The 24,019-nt window shown below is 39.5% G+C and overlaps 1 protein-coding gene and 1 non-coding gene across 2 annotated transcripts; one reads left to right on the top strand and one right to left on the bottom strand.

Moving 5' to 3' along the window:
* Positions 1–4,452: 4,452 nt before the first annotated feature.
* LOC131336477 (uncharacterized) lies at positions 4,453–22,691 on the top strand. Its single transcript, XM_058372337.1, has 5 exons — positions 4,453–5,090; positions 6,583–6,738; positions 21,750–21,848; positions 21,942–22,091; positions 22,218–22,691. The coding sequence occupies exons 1-5, from the start codon at positions 4,482–4,484 to the stop codon at positions 22,347–22,349; spliced, it is 1,146 nt and encodes a 381-aa protein (XP_058228320.1). The 5' UTR covers positions 4,453–4,481; the 3' UTR covers positions 22,350–22,691.
* On the bottom strand, positions 14,743–14,850 carry LOC131299303 (small nucleolar RNA snoR100). Its single transcript, XR_009190688.1, has one exon. It is a non-coding gene; the product is annotated as a small nucleolar RNA snoR100 (small nucleolar RNA).
* Positions 22,692–24,019: the final 1,328 nt, after the last annotated feature.

Here is a 24,019-nt window from a genome sequence, read left to right as displayed (position 1 = left end):
CCGTTGGCGGCGTCTTTTTTGAGACCGGGACAATGGTGGTTGTGGAATAGGAAACTTAGGATGTTCAATCTTGTGCCACTCATTTGGAGGAGTGACAGGAGGTTTAATGGTCCTAGGCTTCTTTTTGGATGGGGCTAAAATTTTGAGATTGTTGAGCTCATCTCCAATCTCCACCACACCTGGCTGGATTCTGTTGAAGACCGATTCCCGTCTGACCTGGACCTGTCTCTGTTTAGGCCTGCATATCTCTTCCGGCTTGACTTCAGCTCTGCCCACAATTATACTCTTCAACACAGGTCTGGATGGAACTGCATGATGCCCACATTCGGTGCACACTAATGAGCAACTCGGTTTCTCTGGTTTTCTGACTCCTTCAGGCCTTAACCACCAGGACTTCTTCTTTTCAAACTTTATCAACCTTTCAGGAGTGAAATCTTGCTCATAATACGGATCCCAGTAGTTGTCTGATCTAGGCCTGAATGCCGCTCTAGAAGGTGCCCCCAGCTTACTTTGGGCCTAGGCGCAGTCCTGGGCATGGACCTCATATTCATCGACACCATGTTTGCGCTTAGGCCTGAAGGAAATGGGTTACCATCGACTCCCATGGCTTGTTTGTCCTTTTCGGGAAACTTGAATTCTCCCCGGTCAATCTTGTCTTGAATGTCATTTCTAAACACAAAGCAATTATTCATTGAATGACTCCAAGAATTATGATACTTACAGTATTCTTTGCCCTTTAACTCATCCAATGCTGGAATCTTGTGGCCAAAGGGCAATTTCAACAATTTGTCCTCCAAAAGCTGATCAAAAATAGCCTCCGCCTTGCTGATGTCAAAGGTATCGGCCCGGGTCGGCCTATTAGACGTTTCTTGGATCGGTTGTTTCGTAGGTTCCATCTTGACGAAGGCCTTGCAGACGTAAGGCTTTCTATTGACGATCTCAGCTACATCAACATCCACACTAGCCTCTGTCTCAATCGCAGCAACATCATAATTAGGGTCCTGATAATACGTCCCCTTGGAAGCTACTTTTCTGTCCTTCTCCTCCTCCAGAAGCTTTTCATAACGCAAGGCCTTTGCAGACCGTACCATGATACTTCTTCTTGAACTCAAAGTCTAGGTCGTTCAGTGCTAAACGCACATACTTGGCCTCGGGCAAAGGAATCTTACACTTGAAACGTGCCGTCTTGAATCGTGAGAGGTAGGATTCCATGCCTTCTTGTGGAAGTTGATGATAGCGTGACAAATCTGCCATCGTGATCTCTGGTTCAACCCTATAAAACTGTTGGTGAAACATCTCCTCGAGCTGAGCCTAGGCCTGGACAGAAATGGATGGCAGATTGATATACCAGGTGAAGGCCGTTGCCGTCAAGGAATTTGGAAAAAGCCTTAACTTGAGTTTGTCATTCGTTCTAGCTTCTCCACACTGCACCTGAAATTGAGCAATGTGTTCCACTGTGGACTGTGTATTTTTGCCTGTGAAGGTCTGAAATTCAGGAACACGGTACCCCTTGGGAAAAGGCTCCCCGTCAACCTCTTCTGTGTGGGGCTTCCTATACATAGGTCTGCCCACAGGCCTGAATCCAGGCCCTAGCTGTTCTTGTAGTAAATCTAGGACTTGATCCCTTCCAATCATGTTTGGCATTGGAGGCGGCCGTGGGCCTGCCTCCTGGGCCTGTAAATTCACACCTGGATTTGCCCCCCGAGTCTCTGGGGCTGAATGAGCATGAGACACGTTCTTGTCTTTAGCAGTACCCTGTCCTCCGTGAGGAGGCCTTTTGTCTGCCTTTTCAGGCCTGTTTTGGTGCTCCACCAAAATGGCCCTCTGTTCCTTGTTCATTGGAGGAGTCGGTTCTCTTCCAATAACCACTCCTTTAGCCCTTTCTCCCGCCGGTGCAGGACTGTTTGACGAAGAAGCCTGATAGAACACTTATGGTGGTGGTATTGGGTCCTTCAGACCTATCTGTTCATGGCTGTTGCCATAAACTCCGAACTGTGGTAGAACTTGTTGCTGAGGGATGAGTGGCAGCCTCTCTGTCATTGTGGCAATCATGTTATTGATTGCTGAGTCAAAGGCTCTATGGACTGAGACATCGTTTGTGACACGGTGTGAGAAATCTCCTGTCCTGCAAAAAACATATAATTCTTGACACTATCCGTAGCGTCATGGAGATCTTGTGCACTGAGTTGAGGAGCGGCCTCCTCGAGCAGCAGAACGTCAACAGCAACTCCTTCAGGACTACCGGGGGGATTGGGCAGTGTTGGATCCGACGGTGGTGGATCTGGTTGTGGCTACTGATTCTTCTTTGGCAGCATGATTGAACCTATGAACGACTAGGGTCCCACTGGGCGTGCCAATGAAAACTCTCGTTTTTGGCAAAGGCGTGAATGCGTGGAGCGCGGGCGTGCCAAGATTTGTAGCGCCTAACTTTTGATGAAGATTTCCGTGAATCTTGACTTCTAACGTAAGAGCGATTGCGTGTGACCCAAAGGTTAAAGATCACAATGTGGTTCGTTGCTTGCTACATGGTCGTGGACTTAAAATTTCCTAGTCGTATAGGAAATGGACGTAGAAACGTGAACTTTATTACTTCGGGATAATAAAGTTTGTACAAGAAAAGTAAAAGATCCAAACTACTTGAAGAAGTGAGTTTGAATGGGGTTTGAGCACGAGGTACTCGATAAACTACTTTGCTGAAAGTAGGAAAGTATGCTTCGCTGGGAAGGCTTTGGTTGTAAGCGTTGAGCTTTGATTGGTGTTGGACCCGTTTTTCATCTTGTGAACTTGTATAAATAGGCGCTGCAACATGCTGATTCAGGCTTGAATCCGAATTCTGCATTGCACCATTAGCTGACATGTGTCCCATGATGCTCCACTTTTCATGCATGTTTGATCATGGGCAGTTTTTCAGAGGTTAATGGTAGTTACCAAGGTCATGGGTCCATTTGATAACTACCCCACTCCCTCATTTTGTGCTCCTGCGTGTCACATGGCCAATTGACTTAGTTAATTGGCCTTTGAATGTGGAGGAAAATAACTGCCACAGCAACAACCAATTCCCTACAACCATGGGTCTTGTTCCCTGAACCAGATCAGCACCTCCCATATGGGCCTAAAATCGTGGGCTAGCTTCCCAACAAATCTTGGGCCGTATGTTCACATGGGCTGCATGTTTCTTGGACCCAAATGGGAAATACCCATGGCCCAAGATCTACCCAATCAATAACTTAACTTTCGGCCCAAATTAATTAAGGAATTAATTAAAAATCCAATCACGACTAGCCCGATCCGTGGTGCCAAAAACGGGTATAAACAGTACCTTATAGAGCACCCAAGTTTTCTTTCCCTAGGCTTTCTGGCCAGTCAATACCAGGTAGGCCTAAGGCCAGTTCAGCTTACTGTTTAAAGTATTTTCATGATCTGTTCACTTCTAAAGACATCTCCAAATTGTTACTCCATATTTAGTTTTAGAAAACTGTTTATCTAAGTTCAAGTTCTTCTGTAAGCCATATTAATTTAGCTTTAGTCTCTATGCACCTATTGTGAGCCTCACACTTGAGCACTCAAGACCAATTCTTGAGTGCTCAGGAGTGTTGTTAAGCACTCAAGAGTGGTTTTCCATACCAGCTTCTATTTTATTCACTGTAAATATATGCTTCAAGTTATTTGTTTTTTCTGGGTATGCACTAGTCCTTCCAGAGCTTGCAAGGAAGTAGGACATGGGCGCTCTAGACTAGTTTTTGAGCACTCAGTTTCATAGCTGAGCGCTCAACAATGTTGGCAGTAGCTGCACACTGCTCACAAGCATACACTCACTCGTAATGTGTTTCAATCCCCCATTATTGTTCACCTTTCCCTACTTGTTTAAAAGTTAAGTTACAAAATGATTTTGAAATCCCGCAAGCACTAAGTAGAAACCGACTCTCGTGTCGGGCGATGGGGTGCCTTAAAACCCTTTACCTCTCGTAATCTAACTTCTAAACCTACGTTGTCTCTGGTAATGATGGACCGGTAAAAAGAAATAAAGTCTTTTCTAAAAATAAAAGCGACGGATTTCATTCAAGTTTGGTTCCTCGGGTGGCAAACCAATAAAATCCGAGTGGCGACTCCAAATTGAACGCGTTGCTTGCTGAATTTTCAAAGAAAAAGAAAATATGACGGCGCTCACCACGGGGCGGATAACCCACAAATTCATTATCAATTTGAAAATATAACTAGTACCTAATTCGATTAGAATAGAACGAGAAACTATTAAATGAGACGGAGGGAGTAGAAAAAAAATTGGTAGACAATATAAGGTGTGTAATTATCACTAAACTTCAATACGTGGTTAGGCCATTGCAAACAGGCCGTTAAATTCAAAGGTTGTACGTATTTCAATAATAAAATAAAGAATGCGTAAGTTAAAAAATGGCCGAAAACAAGACGTGTAAGCAAAAATTCCCCTCTATATTCTACTCCTATATTATCTGCAGAGCTTCATGTACAAATTGTATTTTCCTTTCTCCAAACAAAAGAACAAAAAGGAAAAAAACACCGGAGAAATCGTCGTCATGTCTTCGGTTGTTCCAGATACCTCAACAATAGCGGAAGACAGTCGTTGCAGAAAACCCAGAAACCAACCCATCTCCGAAACAGATCCACCGAACCCCCAACAAATTCCTTGGAATTCAATCCAATCCACTAGCCCTAAATCCTCGATTTCTTCTCTACTCCTCTCCACCACCAAAGCAATCAATACCCTCAAAAAGATGAATTTCACGCCTCCCGCGTCATTCAGGAGGCTCGGATGCGTCTTTACGGTGTCGTCGCAGGTAGCTGAGCGGGAAACGCCTGCGAATTGGGAAGGGAAGAAGAAGCAGAAGCAGAGGCAGAAGAAGAAAAGCAGAGTCCCCAATCAAGTTGATGATGGGGAAACTACTATGAACGCGTCATCATCAGTACCGGCGTCTTCTGTTGTTGTTCCCGATGTTGGTTGTGGGCCCGGGATTGGGTTAGGCACCGATGCTGCCGCTGTTGATTGTGTTGTATCAACAAGGCCTATTTCAGCAACGGAGAGAGTTGACGCCGACAAGATGAATCAGAGACAGGTACTCTGTACTCTTCATTTCACTAACCGCCTCTCTCTCTCTCTCTCTCTCTCTCTCAACGCGCACTTCCTAAAATTTTGTGGGTTTTGGTTTTTGCTCTTGATTTTTGTTTCTGTATTTCTTTTTTTCGAATACTATAGGATTGGCAAAGGAAAAAAAATGGTGATTAATAGTAACTGAAATTATTATTTCTGTTGGATGGGTGTCACTTGAAATGTCATTTTAGTTGTCGATTCAATTGAAATCTATCCCTTGTGGGATAGTGCCAAACTTAATGGGGTAGTTCTGGGATTTATGCTTTTTTGGGTTGCCAACTTTGAATGCAGGCTGAAGTGTTTAGTTGATTTTCATACCTGGGTCATAGATTCAGGGATTTACTTAAGAAAATTGCTCCTCACTTCTGCTAATTTGCTAATTTTCTGGCGTGAACTGACTTGATATCTTTGGGTAGCTTAATGTTTACGGGATTAATCACTAGAACTGTACGGAATGCTTTCCTCTTCGTCGTGTTTGTTCATATAACGATCTATAGGCTAAGATGAAGAGACATCTTACTTTTCTTTGATAGGAAAAAAAGGGTATCCTTCTCCTGCCTAATGTTGACGAACTGACCAGTTTCAGATAGGTATATTGTATGTTGATTTCTTTATTTTTCCCAACTCCTTCAGAAAAAAATACTGTAGTTGGGGCCGTTCTTGTATTTTTTCCTTAGTTGATATACCATTTTATCCTTGTTCTGAAATTTTATTGCATCTTTTCAATTTAGTAATGTGCATGAAGGTCTCATGAATCATTTTAGTATTTCATATTATGTAGCACCGACACGGACACGCGACAAAACACAGATATGACACCAACACTGTGACAGGTAAATCTCAAAAAATTGGAGGACACCACTCGTCGGGGTCACACTTACAATTTTTTTTTGTGCGGATTTCATTGTAGAAATACGAAACAATATAGAAGCCTCTAATTACAATGAGAATATCATACGTCTTTTTTTATTTTATTTTTACCAGTACATAATTCATATGTAGGTTTTTCAATGAATTTTATTTTATTTTTTTACCACAAACACATATCTTTATATTCAATCAACCATCATCTATGCCAAGAAAATAAGATTCCCATGAGTGTCCATAGAGTGTTTTGAGGGTGTCCTCGTGTTTTCTAGAGTGTCACCAAGTGTCCAAATGGAAAAAAATTGAAAAACAATATAGGACACTTTTGATTTGAGTGTCAGACATGTGTCCACAGAGTGTCAGTGTCTGCCAAGTGTCCAACACCGATCCGGCGATGTGTCTGTGCTGCATAGATTTCATGCCTTGTGTCTTTAGTGTCTTGATCGTTTGTATAAAAACATGTTTTGTCATTCCCTTTCAGTGGTACATGAATATGTTACTTTTCCTTTAATGCAGCTTTCTTAGTTACTGTGCTTTATTTAGTGATGTGTATGCTTTTTGAAACTGCTTTACTTCTATTGCATTGACAGCGCGCTTCATGTTCCACAAGAAGAATGGTGAACCTTGAACCCATGTCTTTTATGGATTCTGACAGTTACTTTGAAATGAGACGCTCAGAATTAGATGTGTTTGGATCAAGGTATCATCGTCATATTCGGCATCCTTCTCCTGAAGGTCTTGCAGAGGTTTGTCACATACATCTTTTTCATATTTTTTTGGTAAATTGCACAGCCCTCCCTTGAGATTTCTGACAACTATAGGGTCTCCCCTGCGATTGACAAATAGCACTGCACTCCCTTATTTTAGAAAGTGTTGTCTAGGTTTCTCCTCCTATTTAGTTCTGTTGGTTGTGTTAAGAAAACGGATGTTGTCATCAATTAGTTCAATAAAATATAATTGAGCTATTTCGTGATGCGTATGCACATCCTATGGGGCTCTCTAATTTGTGCCTATCCTTATATATGTACACTAGCGAATTATCCTTGCCTATGACACTCCGCAGCAAAAGTTTTTAGGTGGCTGTGATCTGTGCTTAATGATGCTACCAAATTGTAAGAATGGAAATTAAACTATTTTGAGAGGTCTTAAAATTATGACCAATTTTCCATCACAAAATAAAATACTTGGTACTTAATGTTCTCTCAAATAATCCCATTAACAAACACAAAATGCAAATAGATGTACCAATTATCATATTTTTTTAATCGGATGTACAAATTATCATTTTGCTACAATAACACATAATCGAACTAAAAGGCCATTTAGTTACGAATTTCAGAACCATAAGTTGTCAGAAGAACTACAACCTAAACAATAGTACTTAAATCCCAACTATTAGACCGTTATACTCCCTCCGTCCCGATTTGTTTGTCCATTTTTGAAAAACCAACTTTTTAAGGGAACATAATGATTGCTCTTTAAGAGTTTTGATTTTCCAAGAATACCCCTCAATTTCCTAGCATTAAATGGGAGTGGACATTCTCCAATGCATTATTTTTTGAAAGAGAAAGGGTATTAAGGAAATTTTAACAAGTCAAACTCATATTGGACAAATATTTTGGGACACTTAAAAGTCAAAAAGTGGACAAACAAATTGGGACGGAGGGAGTAGCATTTTATAAGCAAGAATGAAATCAGTCTTTGTTATTAACGTCCAAGGAAAAGGAAATCAGTTGGCAGTTGGACTCGTTTTTTTCAATCCCAAAAAAGTTTGTTTACACTGACAAAATAAATAGGCACAATTGTTGCACAGATGTCGTGTGGGGCCCACTTTGAATCTTGCAAAAATGATCTGAACCGCTCAATATTCTTGATTTTTTTTTTTTGTGCATTCCTGCAAAATATTATCTGAATCAGATATCGATAATGGCTTTTTCTAAATTCGTAAGGCGAAACTAACTTCCTAAAAAAATAATTTAAGAAAAATGAGTAGTTCGAATCATCCTTGCGGGATCAGGGTGGGCCCCGCAAAAAATCTGTGTAATTTATCTGTGCGTATAGCACAATTGAGAACAAAATAAGATCACTGGCGTGGACGTTTATCGAAAAAGCTACGGCCACAGACCACATGGGGACCGATTGTCCACCGACAGCCACGTGGGGCCCAACTTGGGTCCCGGACGAAAAATCCGAGCTGTTCAATAATTTAAAAAAAAACCGTGTGGCCCTGTGAAAAATCAGCTCAACCTGATATGTGTAGGTACTCGATTCAATCTTCCCATTTTTCATTCAAATTAAAGGATCTGAAATTTGAATGAAAAAAAGGAACATTGGATCGAGCACCTACATACATTGGATTGAGCTAATTTTTCACGGGGCCACTCGATTTTTAAAAAAAAAAAATTGAACGGCTCAAATTTTTTGCGCCAAACCCGAAGTGGGCCCTGCGTGGCCGTCAGTGGACAATTGGTCCCCATGTGGTCGGTGGCTGTAGAAGGGTTCAACGTTTATGGGGGAGTATCATTTTTTCTAATTATTAAGCAGTCAGATTGTGTTTTCTATAATTATTAAGCAATAAGAATTTATTCATGCTAAAAGAATAGACATGTGATGTATTAATTAATTGGGTACACTTAAGGCATGAGATGATAGACAATTGATGGGATGGCAATTGTGTTATGTGCAAAGAGTGTTAGCAGTTTACTGAAAGGAGGAAAATGAACCTCAACCCTTAGATTAAAGTAATCTCAACCATTGCAACAACTTATCTCTTGGTAGGATAGACACACACACACACTCAGGATCCAATGAGGGATCCCGCACGGCCTTACCGTGCGGGACTCCCCTTCCCCGATCGAATTGCGACGATCCGAGCCGTTCAAAGTGTGCAGAACGTGATTTTAAGGGTACCCGCGAGAAATCAGTAAAAAAAATGATCATGAAGGGAAGGGCTTGATCCGAGCAGTATTTTACTGAATTGGGAAAGGGAAGTCCCGCACGGTAAGGCCGTGCGGGATCCCTTAGAAGATCCGGACTCTGTGTGTGTATATATACACGTGCGTGTGTGTGTATATATTGTGTGTGTGTGTATATATATATTGTGTCTGTGTGTATATACACACACACAGAGTCCGGATCTCCTAAGGGATCCCGCACGGCCTTACCGTGCGGGACTCCCCTTTCCCGATCGAATTACGACGATCCGAGCCGCTCAAAGTGATCAGAACGTGATTTTAAGGGTACCTGTGAGAAATCAGCAAAAAAAAGATCGGGAAAGGCTTCATCCGAACAGTTTTTTATTGAACGGTTCAGTAAAAAACTTTCGGATCAAGCCCTTCCCGATCATTTTTTTTGCCGATTTCTCGCGGGTACCCTGAAAATCACGTTCTGCACACTTTGAGTGGCTCGGATCGTCGCAATTCGATCAGGAAAGGGGAGTCCCACACGGTAAGCCCGTGCGTATATATATGTATATATATATATATTATATGGGGCGGTTTTAGTGACCCTTAAAAAACCCCCCCAAATCTTAATCTCATAGCTCCCGATCAAATTTTGATGATCCGAGCTGCTCAATGTGTTCAAACGTGATTTTAAGGGTGCCCATGAGAAATTGGCAAAAAAAACAACTGGGAAGGGCTTGATTTAAGCAGTTTTTTATTGAACCGTTCAATAAAATTCAATAAAAAACTGTTCGGATGAAGCCTTTCCCGGTCATTTTTTTTTGCTGATTTTTTGCGGGTACCCTTAAAATCACATTCTGATTACATTGAGCGGCTCTAATCATCAAAATTCGATCGGGAACTTGGGGGGATTTTCGAATTTTGATGATCCGAATCGCTCAATATAATCAGAACGTGATTTTAAGGGTAGTGCGAGAAATCAGCAAAAAAAATGACTGGGAAAGGCTTCATCCGAACAGTTTTTTATTGAACGGTTCAATAAAAAACTGCTCAAATCAAACCCTTCCCGGTTATTTTTTTCGCCAATTTCTCACGTGCACCTTTCCTGGTTATTTTTTTTGCCGATTTCTCGCGTGCACCTTTAAAATCACATTCTGAGTACATTGAGCTGCTCGGATCATCAAAATTTGATCGGGAACTATGAGATTAAGATTTGGGGGGTTTTTTTTAAGGGTTTCCGGAACCGCCCCGATATATATAAACATGATTGGTCTATCTATCTATCTATCCATCTATATATATATATCTTCAAGTAAGGACCTTAAAATAAAGACCTTATATGCGGACCTCCCCATTTTTTGCCTTTCCCGATCGAATTTTGATGATTCGAGCCGCTCAATGTGTTCAGATGTGATTTTAAGGGTACCCATGAGAAATCGGCAAAAAAAATGATCGGGAAGGGCTTGATTTGAGCAGTTTTTATTTGAACCGTTCGATAAAAAACAAACAAACACCACTCGGATGAAGCCCTTTCCGGTCTTTCTTTTTGCTGATTCCGCGCGGGTACTCTTAAAATCACATTCTGAACACATTGAGCGGCTCGGATCGTTGAAATTCGATCGGGAAAGGGAGGTCTGCATTTTATTAAAATAAGGTGGTCCTTATTAAAAGGGGACTTATAGACAGACATGATTGGTTGGATGCACGTGTATCTTTGGTTTAGGTTAAACACAGATGGAGCCAAAAGTTGAAAATACAGAATGGTAGGAATTGTACCTATATAGGATAAGTTGAGAGAAAATAGATTAAGGTGGTTTGGTCATCACCGTAGATCTGTAGATGCAGTAGTCAAGAAGAATGACATGATAGTGGATGGTAGGGCTACGGGAAGAGGGAGACCTAAACTGACTTTAGATGTCGTGATTCAGAAGGATTTGAGTATATTTTAACTGCATTATGCTAGAATCCTTTCAATATACAATTGTAATGTATTGTAAAACAAAAATTTTATGATATAATAAGTATACGTTCCGATAAAAAAATACATGTCTATTAATCCGGCCCCCCTTGGATCAAAATCCTGGCTCCGCCACTGACGGTACCACAACTACACTTCCATTTTTTTGTACTAACAAAAATTCTGAAATATTATGCTTACTATCCGTACGTTATGCTTTTAAATAATGGTTTCATTTCACAAAGGAGGGGGATGGAATTGCACATAGATGACATTTGTGCATCTAGTGGTTGTTATCCAAGTCCGAATTAAGCAGTGAACAGATAGCTCTAGACTTGACCCAATGGAAAAATAGGATTCATGTAGCCGACCCTATTAATTGGGACACAAGGCTCAATTTGGTATGGTTAAAAAGTCACGACAAATTTTCTTTTTGTTATGGTGGATTAGCGACCTACATGTGTCTTCTGTTCATAAAAATGCATGCATGAGAGAAAAAATGACGAGATACATTAAGTGATAAACAGTGATATTTTAAAAAGCAGATAAACAATGATTACCAACATATAAGATTTGTGAGTAGTTACGAAAATTTGATCAAAGTATGAACAATCCAAAATAAGTCACGAGAAAGTAAAGTTCGATCAAACATAAATTAAGGTATAATGAGAAGTAATTACATAATTTACATGGACTTCTTTTTCAAACAAAATAAGTCACTGACAATGTGTCTTTTCTGAGGCAATGGATATACATTTAGGAGATGGAAAAAGAACAAGATAATTGTGCAAATGTCATTCTTCTAAAAGCAAATTACTGAAATGTAAGATGCATAAGTTGTTATACGGACTTGATCAAAGTGTAACCAAAGTCTAGTTTGATTCTGCTATTATAGCTTTAACTGTGAAAAAACAAAAAAGGCTTAACTTACCTAGTATTTCAAGGGCATTTGTCATATTAGCCGAAAATAACAGCATTTGTGTCTACTTGACGGGAGGGGGATATAGAAATTACTTGAAAAATAAGGGAGGGCAGTTCATTTGTCATTACATTCATGGAGTTTCTTAGGTTGCTGTATGCTAATTTTTACTTGTTATTTACTAAGGTAGTTATTTTTAAATGAAATCCTTTTGAAATGGTTCTTTCCCATTTAAATTGGAAGCTAAGTAATGAAAATGTTGTGCAATCACGATTGTCATGCTTCTGTTTGGTGATTAATAGCTTTTTCTCGTGTAATTTTCTTGGTGTACTGTATTTGGTACAAATACATTATCAAAAAGTATCCACTCTTGAGCATATATTGATATGTGCTTATAAATATGTAGACGTTGAAAGGTAGCCTTTGTCAATTCTATAATTCAGGAAAGAGGGGAAAGAGGGTGATAATCTTTCATGGGGATTCTATTTATTCAAATATGGGAGGTCCAGGTGTTGAAGTCTAAGATGTAGAGTTTGAGTTAGGTGATATCTCATTCCATATAGGAAGTTGAGTTTCCACCATGATCTTCCTTATTAGATTCTCTGATTCTGTACTCCTCGTTGACAGGAGTTCAGGTACATGATTTGTTTCTTTAGTGATCTATGTGAATATTTTGATTGGATAATTTCTTCAATACTTCCTTGTACTAGCTTCAATCCGTTCGAACCTTGTTTGTAACAAGTGGCCACATGAGCAAACCAATGTCCATAGCTTACTTTTTTTCCTAGATTTTTCTTAGTCAAGGTACCCTGACTTCTTTGTATGTGTAGGAACGCGTAATTCTTGAACAAACGATTGGTGGAAGGAGCTCTAACATCTCTTGAATATGTTTTTGTCTCTTCTTTAACAATTTTTTTTTTGATAAGTAAAAACAACAACAATAACAGAACCCATGTAGTCTCCAATCATTGGGGGTATGAGCGGGGGAGGATTGGAGTCAGGCCTAAACTTTGGCAATATGCACAAAGTGGCTGCTCTCAGAATACCACTGAAATAGTGGCTCTCCTATACCTGTTGGACTGGGCTTTCCATGTTTGGTTGGGCCGGCCTAATGAATGATCATTGTTCGGGAACAAAAGAATAAGACTAAAGGGTTTCGCTATTGCAAGAATATAGCGATCGAAGAGCTATCGCTCAGCTGCTTCGGGACAGAAAACGGAGCTCTTTAGTGCGATCCCTGGGCAAGAACTCTTAAGCAACCTATGAAGGAAGCATAAACAGCTCCATGAGGCACCCAAAAGAGCTGGAGAAACACTTAGCTGTGCAATTGAACAAGAACAAAACAAATAGGAAGGTTAAAGAGCTGTGGAAGTTCAAGCTTTGCAACAAAAAAGTACCCAAAAGAGAGAATCAAAGGATGGCCCAGCCACCCCCTGTAGAAGACGCCGACCATTTGTCGAGGGCGGAGTACAATCTGCCCAGGACAAGATGCCGAAGGGAAGAAGAGGAGCGACTGCTGGCTAGAGAGCAAAGAAGCTAACCGGGGAGTTGACCCTAGAAGAAAGCGGCCCCCTCGCCCTTGCTTATACTTAGAAGGCGCATTGGTTTGCAAGTTTTGGGATCAAACAAGGCTGTACAATTCCATTGTCGAGGCAAGAAACCAGTCTCAAAAAAAGAACTAACAGCTTGAATGACATCACTCCCTACAACATCCCAATTCGAATGAGAGAATGCAGAGGTATATCCATCTGGGAAAGTCAATTGATGGAAATTGCAGCTATATGATTGGCACAGATCAAAGGGGAAAGCAACGAGGAATTCCAAAGTGGATAGGAAAAGGGCAGTACCAAACGAAGGACCCAGTCTCAAGGGGCAAGCTTCCCGGCGTCCAAGAGGCGGATCCTCTTTCAAATATAGGGGAAATAGAACCCCCGGCTAGAATCTCAACTTCTTGACTACCTTAACGAAAAAGTCTTTTAGGAGTAATGGGAAGCTTTTGAAAGAAATTCAAGGCAATCAGACAGATATGCTTTGAAAGACTGAGACTCTTCCCTACTAGAATCGGAAAAGGTTGATTGACCCTTCCCATTGTGACCCAGTTCCTTTCTTTGCTTTTGTGCGTCTTGCCTATTCAAAATAGGAGGTGAAAGAAAAGAGAGACGAGTACGAGGTTCATAACTTCGTCACATGGGTGCCCCTCTTCCTTAGGAGTCGATTCCATTAGCAGTGGCCCGCTTACTTTAGATTGTCGGCAGACCATTCCTCTCCTTAGCTTACTGATTAGGGCTCGCATCCTCAACTTAACAGTTGAGTTTGCTCTCGCATCCTTCAGAACCTAATGGTTTCCTCACTTTAGTCAAAAGAGCAACCCTATAGAAAGAATCTAATTCTCTTCGCTTTTCAATCCAAAAACTTATAGTCATTTACCTCAGAACCAGATTTAGCCTTTTCTAGACACGCTTCACTCCTCGCTTTTCTTCAGTTTGGTAGCTGCGCGATCGAGTCACTGACGCCTCTGAGCCACCTATGAGTTATCGACCCTGATCCCTTCTGACAGAGCCTATTGGCCGATTCCCTTACTGAATGTGAAATTCCATTCTCTTTCTTCTTCGATCCTGCCTTTTGAAAGCTTATTTTATCCGAGGAGCTTGACTCTCTTTCATTGAATAGTTTGATTCCCCTTCATGTCTGCATTCTCTTCGAGGTTAAGAAATCCAATATAAAGGAAAAGAGAGATGGAGGGATGCCGAAGCCTGGAGTGCCAAGTTTCAGCAGATGCACATGAGGAATGAAGCTGTAGTTGACCTTGGGATGACCCGTTAGGAAGGCATAGATGTTTAGGCCCAGTTTCGGGCTTTGACTTTCAAGTCGCTCTTTGAGGGTCAGGTTTCTCTACTCGTTTGAAGCAAGAGCAAGCCAGACAAAGAAGACATCGGAACTGCTAGTTCCAATTCCCTGCTACGAACTGCCAGCATAGAGTGCAAAACCATGCCCCCAAATCAAAGTCAAATGGCATCAGAGAGGGTAGGCCTAGAGACCCAATTCAATTTATGTGCACATTACCATACTTCATTGATAAGTAAATAATTATATTAAAAGAAGGCATTAAAGGAATGCCGCCCGTATACAAATAAGCCATGAGACAAAAAGGCCGTATACACTTCCAAGAGAAAAGAAAAGCTCAAACCAATTTAAAAATTGTTGAAGAGAAGATCACATCTCTCTCTAGTCCCAACTAAACAAACTATTCACCATAAAACTTTTGATTCCAAATAAAGGCTTTTCGTTCAAAGCATTTCGAGTTTCTTTCCCACCAAATGATCCACATTAAACAAAGAGGGATCAAAAACCAAACTTGCTTCCGCCTCTTTCCAACTTTTGCACCTCTCCAAGTGATTAAGAGTTCCATCACACTCCTTGACATGACCCATCGCATAGCAAACCGAAAGTACCATAGTCCAAAGCTCCCGAGCCACCTGGCAATGAATGAGGAGATGATCAACCAACTCCGCATCCCTTTTGCACATACAACACCAATTGACAATGATTCTCCGCTTTCGGATCAATGGTAAGAATCTTGCTCTGAGCCACACACCAAACAAAAAAACTCACCTTTAAAGCGCATTCGTCTTCCAAATTGCTTTCCAAGGAAAAGAAGTACCCCTTACCAAAAAAAATTGATAATAGGATTTCACCTGAAAGGAGCCATCTTTGGATAAATCCCACCGGATTTCAATATTACGACGTGATAATCACATGGCATGCTTAAGCTCTTGAGTACATGCATATGCACAAATGTATGTTGTCACATCAGTTGATTAGCCCCTGTAGTGCAAGCATTGTTATATAAAAACAAAGCGAGTAGATGTATTTGAATTTTGAAATATAAAAAACAAAGCGAGGAGATTGCGTAAAAGGATCCATGTCTTTCTTGTTCCACTAAGTAGGAGCATATTCTTACATGTACGCTTTGTTATTGCAATCTTATTTTTTGATGTCAGAGACCAAAAAGCCTTGTGCAAATTTCTGATTTATTACAATAGGAAGTGTAGAGTTTCGGGATTAATTTGCAGTATTTAGCAATTTGATATTTAATAATGTGGTCAATGGTTATCCGTTTTTTGTGTGCCGTTCTATTATTTAGATTGTTAAAGCATCCAACTCAAAACCAATTGGCAATGAGTGGAGAGGCCGCCTTGGTTCATATATTAGTTTTGGAGGAGATAATTAACCGATGTGGGACAAACTCTTACACCCCCGCACGTGTGACACCCGACTCGCAAGTGGAGAGGTAAACAATCAATCCATAACACATGGATCACAACAAATGATGATGCACTTATGGTACAAACAATTGGGAACAAACTCTCCTAAACCGTAGCTCTGATACCATCTTAAAGCATCCAATTCAAAACCAACTGGCAATGAGTAGAGAGGTACTAGTTTTGGAGGAGATAATTAACTAATGTGGGAACCCCCGACTCACAATTGGAGATGTAAATAAACGATTCATAACACATTGATCACAACAAATGACGGTGCACTTATGGCATAAACAAGGGAGAACAAATTCTCCGAAACTCTAGCTCTGAAGTGGAGAGGCTGCCCAGGCTCATATACTAGTTTTGGAGGAGATAATTAACCGATGTGAGACAAACTCCAACATTATGAAGTAGATTGTTATTTGATTTACTATTACTATACGAACATTTAAAGAGTTAATAGGTTCTTTGTTCCTTCACTACAGACAATAGTTAATATTTACTACTGATGTAAAGAATTATCTTTTAAAGTTGGGTTATTAGATCATGCCATACTTCTGGCTAATTAGATTAACAAGTTCTTCTGTGACCAAAGTTTTGCAAATTACATAATACTCAGTGTTGTTAATTTGATCCGTTCTGAGGTTTTTGGAATGCCCGTTGGCCCAGTCGGCTACGTGGAGTCATTAGCTTATTTGAAATGACTTGTTGTTTGGATAGCCAAATGTACCTATGGTTGGCTTACATAGCTAAACTAGTTAAATAGTTGATTAGTTTGGCCTTTTACTAGGAAGGAGGTCCTCAGGAGTGTAGATTATCATAATTATTAATTGATTAAGAGAAATTAGTCTTTCTTTATGAATAAGTACATCAACTACTCTTTTAGATAAGCCGAATTTGCAGACTGGCATATATCGTGAATCTCCTTTTTCGAAAAAAATAAGACGGCAATTTTTTTTCTTTATTGGCTTATTGCAACCCACTTTATATGGAAAAACAGAAACAAGCTAGAAGAGTCAAAATGTGTGAGACCTGATGGCTTTGCAAAACTAAAATTTTTAGCACGGTTTCCCTCCTCAATTTCTTTTTTTATAAAAAATAATAATCTAACTTCTTTTCTAATATAACAATAATAATCTTACTTTTTTATATAGGGATTGTTAAGTATATGATTGATCATATATCTTATTATAATCGATTCTTAAATAATATGGATTCAAATCTAATCCATTTGCTTGGTCTTGTGAATGCTTGATATAAAACCAGTGATGGCTTACATAGCTGAACTAGTTAAATAGTTGATTAGGTTGGCCTTTTACTAGGAAGCCATTTGCTTGGTCTTGCGAAGGCTTGATATAAAACCAGTGGAAGCAAATCCTACTTGTTTTAGTTGTGACTCGTGACACATCAAGGAAGATATTAAGACATGGTAATTCTTGATTAAGAGACCATTTTTAACCAAGACATGATTTAAAAAGTTGCTGCATGAAAAGTAGAAGTTTTGAAGTGTTGTGATTGTCAGTAGCAACATTAAATGATTAAAGACATGGACATTTTGCATTGGTGGCTGCAAAACCCTTAGACTGCAAAAAACAAAAACTCTTAAATTCATTGAAGTTGGTCATAATTACATACACCTTGACAACCTTAAAGTAATAGTGAACATCCTAATGTCTTGACAAAAACATTGTAAGGAAGCTTTTCGGCAATGGAATACATAAAGAAAACTTCATAAATGAGTTGAAGATGAATGATTTGTTTGGTAAAAGCATTGAAACCACTATTATTTGGCAGAATGAACTTTGATGTTTGAGAGAAGGGAAAAAAGTGTTTAGGGTGTTAATTAACCCCTAATACACATTTTATTGAATTGTATGTAGTTTGGGTACTAGATACAAAAGGATTCAAATACCATCCCTCACTAGTACTTATATCATATGACTCCTAACACTCCCCCTCAAGTTGAAGAATAAATATCAACGAGTCCTAACTTGTCACAAAGTAAACTCCAATTGTGGTTCGAACTATAATTATTTTTTTATAAGGTGGTTTGAACTATAATTTAGTAAACATGCCAGCCAACTGAACACCTATAGACACAAAGAGAGTAGCTATCACACCACCAACTAACTTTTCTCGCAGACGCTAACTTTTCTCGCAGAATATGACAATCTACTTTAATATGCTTAGTCCTCTTATGAAATACTGGATTGGATGTAATGAGAATTGCTGCTTGATTATCACGGTATGAATTATCACGATATAAATTCATAGACAAGTGCACACAGAGTCTTATTTCCTCAATGAAAGAGCCCACCCATATAATCTCACATGTCGTGTGGGCCATGGCTCTATACTCTGTTTCTGCGCTAGACCATGGAACCATTGTCTGCTTCTTACTTTTTCAATCGACAAGATTTTTATCAAGGAAGGCACAACATCTAGTAGTGGATCTTCTATCAGATAGTCCTCCTGTCCAATCGGAATGTGTGAAAGCCTTAACACTTAAGTGTCCACTATATCGGTAGAATAGACCATGTATTGGATGAGTCTTGAAATACTTCACAATTCTAAAAATAACTTCCCAATGTGGATGATGAGGAGTAGGGTTGCAAGCAATCCGAGCCGAGTCAAGCATTGCTTGGCTCAAGCTCGGCTAGCAAGAAAAATGATTGGCTCGAGCTCGGCTCAAGCTCGAAACGAGCTGCCAAAAATGGGCTCGAGCTCGCTCGCCACAGCTTGGTTTTGATCTCACATGAGAGAAATGCATAGGCGGAAAGGCTAAGTGGTATACTCATAGAGGATTCTCTCCATACCAGGTTTCTATTTTTCTGATGTGGGAGTGATGTAGAAGGCTTTTGTTGAGAAACTTTTCATCCCACATCAAAAAAACAAAGATCCACCAGGCATTCGTTTTGCTATAAATTCTTCTACTTCCCCATTCTTACTGCGTTGCACTACATTGCTATTGGCGCCGACACATGGTAGTCATGCCTTGTGACCATGTGTTTATCAGTCGTCAAGTTTAACAAGACTAGTAAAAATATTTTTTATGTCCGACATATATTGTCTCAGCTTGTGAGCTCAGCTAAGCCGAGCTATTGGTAGTTCGGGCTAGGCTTGTTTAGTTAACGAGCTCAAAAATTAAGCTCGAGCTTGCTCATTTGGTGACCAAGTTGGGTTTGAATGAGCTCATCTCAAGCCACTTGGCTCATTTGAAGTAGACATATATTGGTTTACAATACTAACTTCAAACGAAATATCACGATGTATAATGGTAAGATGGTTTAGCTTACCAACAAGTGACGAAACCGATCAGGATTTAAAAATAACCTACCCTGATCAAGATAGAGTTTGCCTTTGGGATCCATCAACAGGCCTAGTTCGCAACAAATCAGTTTCTAGAATATCCAACACATGTTTCCGCTGAGAAGCTAATATCATCTTTGGATTGTGACCTCTATACCCAAGAAGTATTGCAATTTTTCGAGTCCTTGGTATGAAACTAACACTATAGAAAACCTTTCAACTGATCAATGTCTTTTTTATGATCACCTCTAATGTCATCCACATAAACGAATCAATAATATATTAATATCTTCCCTCGGTCAGATGTGAGACAGAATACAGAATGATGACATCGATGCATGCCAAATTGCAAAATTGCGTCACTAAACTTGTCAAATCAAGCTCTAGGAGATAGTTTAAGGCCATACTCGCTTTGTGAAGATGACACACCTGATTAGGCTTACCTAGAGCAACCTTGGTGGTTGCTTTATATAGACTTCCTCCTGGAGATCTCCATGAAGAAAGACAATTTTGACATCCAACTGAAACAAAGAGCAACCAAGAATGGCCGCAAAGGATTACGAAGACGAACAAAACTAATCCTGGCAACGGGAGGAAAAGTCTCCTTATACCATGTGTTTGAGTATAACCTTCAGTAGCAAGGCAAGCTTTGTAGTGCTCAACAAACCCATGAGGATGGTACTTGACAGTGAACATCCCGTGACACCCAACGGTGGTTTTTCCATACGGAAGGGGTACCAACTCCGACGTGCCATTGTGATGAAGTGCAGACATTACATTCTCTGTAGCAGTGTTTTAAAAGGCTCTAGGCGTGTGGCACCATGGTCCTCTAGAGCCTAGGCACTATGAAGCACCGACACTCCAATAGGGCGCCGTATCCACGTATTGGACACGGGGACACGCGAGGACACGTATTGGACATGCCACGTGGCGTGTCCAATAGTTTTTATTATTTTTTGGTAGGGGACATGCTAGGGACACGACTGAGGTTAAAATGTAATATTTTTAATTTTGGGGGGTTAATATGAAATTATTCAAAAAAAATTGGGTTAAACTGTAATTAGGCCTTTGAAAAAAATTTATACAATTTGTGAAATTATACATATACAATGCTTCATAAATTATATATATATATATATATATATATATATCTATATATATATATAAACTTTTTTATTTATTTATACACGTGACGCGTTCCCCGCCGTGTCCGTATCCCTATTTTTTTAGAATTGTCGTGTCCCGTGTTTGTATCCGTGTCCGTGCCACATAGTCTAGGCACGAGGCGAGGCAAGTGCCTCATCAAAGCGAAATGCAAGTTGTAGAAAATAATATAAATTCTAATACAGGTGAAATTTGCAACATAAATAGATGCCTTTACTAAAAATACCATAAATTATACTCCTTCCGTCCCAAATTGTTGGTCCTCTTTCCTTTTTTGGAAGTCTCAAAAAATTGGTTATATATCTTAATTTATAATGGTTTTTTATGTCAAAAATGAATTTTGTTTGATAGATCTCAATAGCTCTTTTATACAAAATTTTTAAAATCACCAAAAAGATTATAGATTGTAAGATATAATCAATTGCAAAATGGCATGCACTCCCAAAGAGGACCAACAAATTGGAACGGAGGGAGTAGCATCCCAATATTCAAATCAGAGAAGAAGGAAAAACAGGGAAAAAGAAGAAGAAAACAGAGAAGTTGTGCTTGAAATTGTAGTCTTTAAAGTCTGATAAGCTGTGCTTGAAATATGACAGCGTACTGGCAAAATCTCAACCTGTCAGTTGGAATATTATGTCTCGACTCTTTCTAGAAGAAGCTCATGCATTTTGGTTTGAACTTTAGAAGCTTTCCAACCACTCTGTCTACTTGTAAAATCTTATTTCCTTCGTCAAAATGTTTTTGGAAATTATTCGCTTGTAAAGTTTGGAAGACTTAAATATGGTTCAGTGCAACCATGCATTGGAAAGTTTGGAAAGAAATAAAGTTCAGAGGGAGTGAGAGTGGGAGATGCTTTGATGTAACAGTGGAACTAACTGTAAGTAATCTGCAACTGCAAGGGCACCATTTATAAAAAAACTGATTCTCCCTGAGCAAGTTGCTCGCAAATGTAATTGGAACATTTTGCTTTGCATGCTGTTCAACTATCCCTTGAAAGTAAGATTACGTTGAATCAGCTAGTTATGTTACTTGCCTGCAGAAACACAGTTTAAAGCTCTACATTTTTTATTCCTCTTTTCTGTGGTGCTAGGACCCACTTAGTACCTATTTATTATAATTCACGCAAGACTGTGCTATGTGTATGTGGAGAAATAACTAAGAATAGTAACTAAGGGTAGCTTCTGTACTTTATCAGAGTTAAGATCTTTCTAAATAATTTAAAACAGAGTTTGCTGGTTTGCAGATGATGATGCTCCGGAGTAGTATTATGATGGGAGAAAGGTCTGGTGGGTTTGATCGATACAGGGACTGGAGACTTAATGTTGATAACATGTCTTACGAGGTGTTTTAGTTTTCTCAGCCTATGCCTTTTTGGCCCTTCTTTTAGTAAACTGATATTTGAAGTTTTATCTCTTTGATTTTCTGATGTAAACAGGAATTACTTGAGCTTGGTGATAGAATCGGGTATGTGAATACAGGATTGAAAGAAGACATGATTGTTCAGTGCCTTAGAAAAACCAAGCTTTCGGACAATTTGTTTTCACCACTCCCCACAGAAATGGAACGGAAATGCAGCATTTGCCAGGTTGGTTCATCAACCATTTTAATTTCAGGTTTCTATTATCAGGATTCTACATTGAATCGGATTTATGTACTTTCATTGTGGAGTTTAGGATGCATATACTTTTCTTTTCTTGTTTATCCAATGCAGGAGGACTATGAAGGAAACGATGAGGTGGGAAAGCTGGAATGCGGACACTTTTACCATATCTACTGCATAAAGCAGTGGCTTATGCAGAAAAGTACTTGCCCCATCTGTAAAACCACTGCAGCGTCTGAATAATGAGACTCGCCTACCCGTTGGATCGTATTTGGATTATGGATTTCTGGACGGATTTCCAGAAGGTTTACATTTAAGGAAAAGACCAGGAAATGCCAAAGCAAATAAGCTAAATATGTATATGATTTTGTGTAGTTTTTCTTTTCCTTGCTAAATCCCCAGATTCATAACATAGGTTGTATATGGGCAGCTGCAACTTGTTTCCCTTCACTGTGTATAGTTGTGTTCCCTACACCAGTTAAACTTCATTTGTAGTGTGGTGGTTTTGTACTTATCATGCTTTAAAATTTGATGGGCGTTCCGCTATAATGCCAGTTGTCAATTCAAAGTTTTTGGTCCAGGAAATGAACCGTGATTGTTTCAGTATGTGCCATTCCCTTTACATCACATTCTCCACATTTTCTTATATACGTCACCCCTACTGTTTTACTGATTTTCTGTTCGCTTCTGTCATTTTCTTCGGCTTAATAAATTTGTAGGAAATGTTCAACTTGTTACAGCCTAGAAACTTTATTTATCTTGTCAATTATTTTGGTTGTTTATTAATTGGGAGTTTTATGGTGTGGGTCCTAATTAGTAATTTTCTTTACCACGTAATATAATTTCTATGTGCATTATTAAAGTTTGAGGGCATAAGTATAAATATTAATTACAGGAGTTAGTCTATAGCAGTTGGATACGTAAGTTAACCAGTCAGCTACAAAATAGGGATATTACGTAAGTGGGTGGTTTTATAAGTTACTCATTAAGGGGATATTTTAGCGGAGTAGGATTTTTATTTGGAATAACGTCTGGGATAAGAAGTTTGAGAAAACTTTGTGTGTGAAGGGCGGAAGCTGCAAAGACGATTGAGTTCGACAGATTGGTGGTCAAGCGGGTAAGTGGGTTTTGTTCCCTTAATTCTGCATCCCTTTTTATTCTTCTGTTGTACTTGGATCATGGAGTTGGAGGTTATTTGGGTGTGTGTTGTGCGTGGTAGTGGCGGTGTGCGCCATGGAGATAGATTATCGGCCAAGTGTGGGGTTATGGTTTTGATATTAACAGTTGTAGAAGGAAACAAATGATCTTGGGTTTTGATCTTATGTTATACGTACAAGTGGTGTACATATAGTTATGCTTGTGTGAATCAAGTCCTTGTGGTAAAGTTGGAGAATGGAGAACAGGTGGCTGGCTACGTAGGAGACCCATGGTTTGGAATTGAAAATCAAAGTTTGGGGTGTTATAGTTTTGGTTCGGTGCTGACCGAAGTAGAAACCTAAATTGGAGATTGGGTAGTTTATTCATACATTATTCCCTAGCTAGTTTTATGGTCAGCGTAATTTGCAGATTAGATGATCAGTTCGTATTGTTCTTTTGTTCAGGTTAACCTCGTTTCGCGTTGTTCATTTACATTAGCTTTAGATCCAGGTGAGTGGTTAAGCATGTTATGTACTTGCGAACTTTCTTGTATCCCTTAAATTATTGTTTTAGAAAATTAATGATTGAAATTGGGAACAAGTTGTGTTCAAAAAAAAAAAAAAATTGGGAACAAGTATTTATTTTATTTGATTCTTGAAATTGGCATGCGAATTGGTGAAACTATTTAATGTTCGGATAATCTTTTGGTGAGAACTTTGTGGATATTGTTGGGAACATATTTTGGAAGTCCAGGGAAATTAATCCTGTGTGTGCGG

Source organism: Rhododendron vialii, chromosome 8a (assembly GCF_030253575.1).
Source record: "Rhododendron vialii isolate Sample 1 chromosome 8a, ASM3025357v1".
Lineage (NCBI taxonomy): Eukaryota > Viridiplantae > Streptophyta > Magnoliopsida > Ericales > Ericaceae > Rhododendron > Rhododendron vialii.
This window is presented reverse-complemented; position numbering and strand designations above follow the sequence as displayed.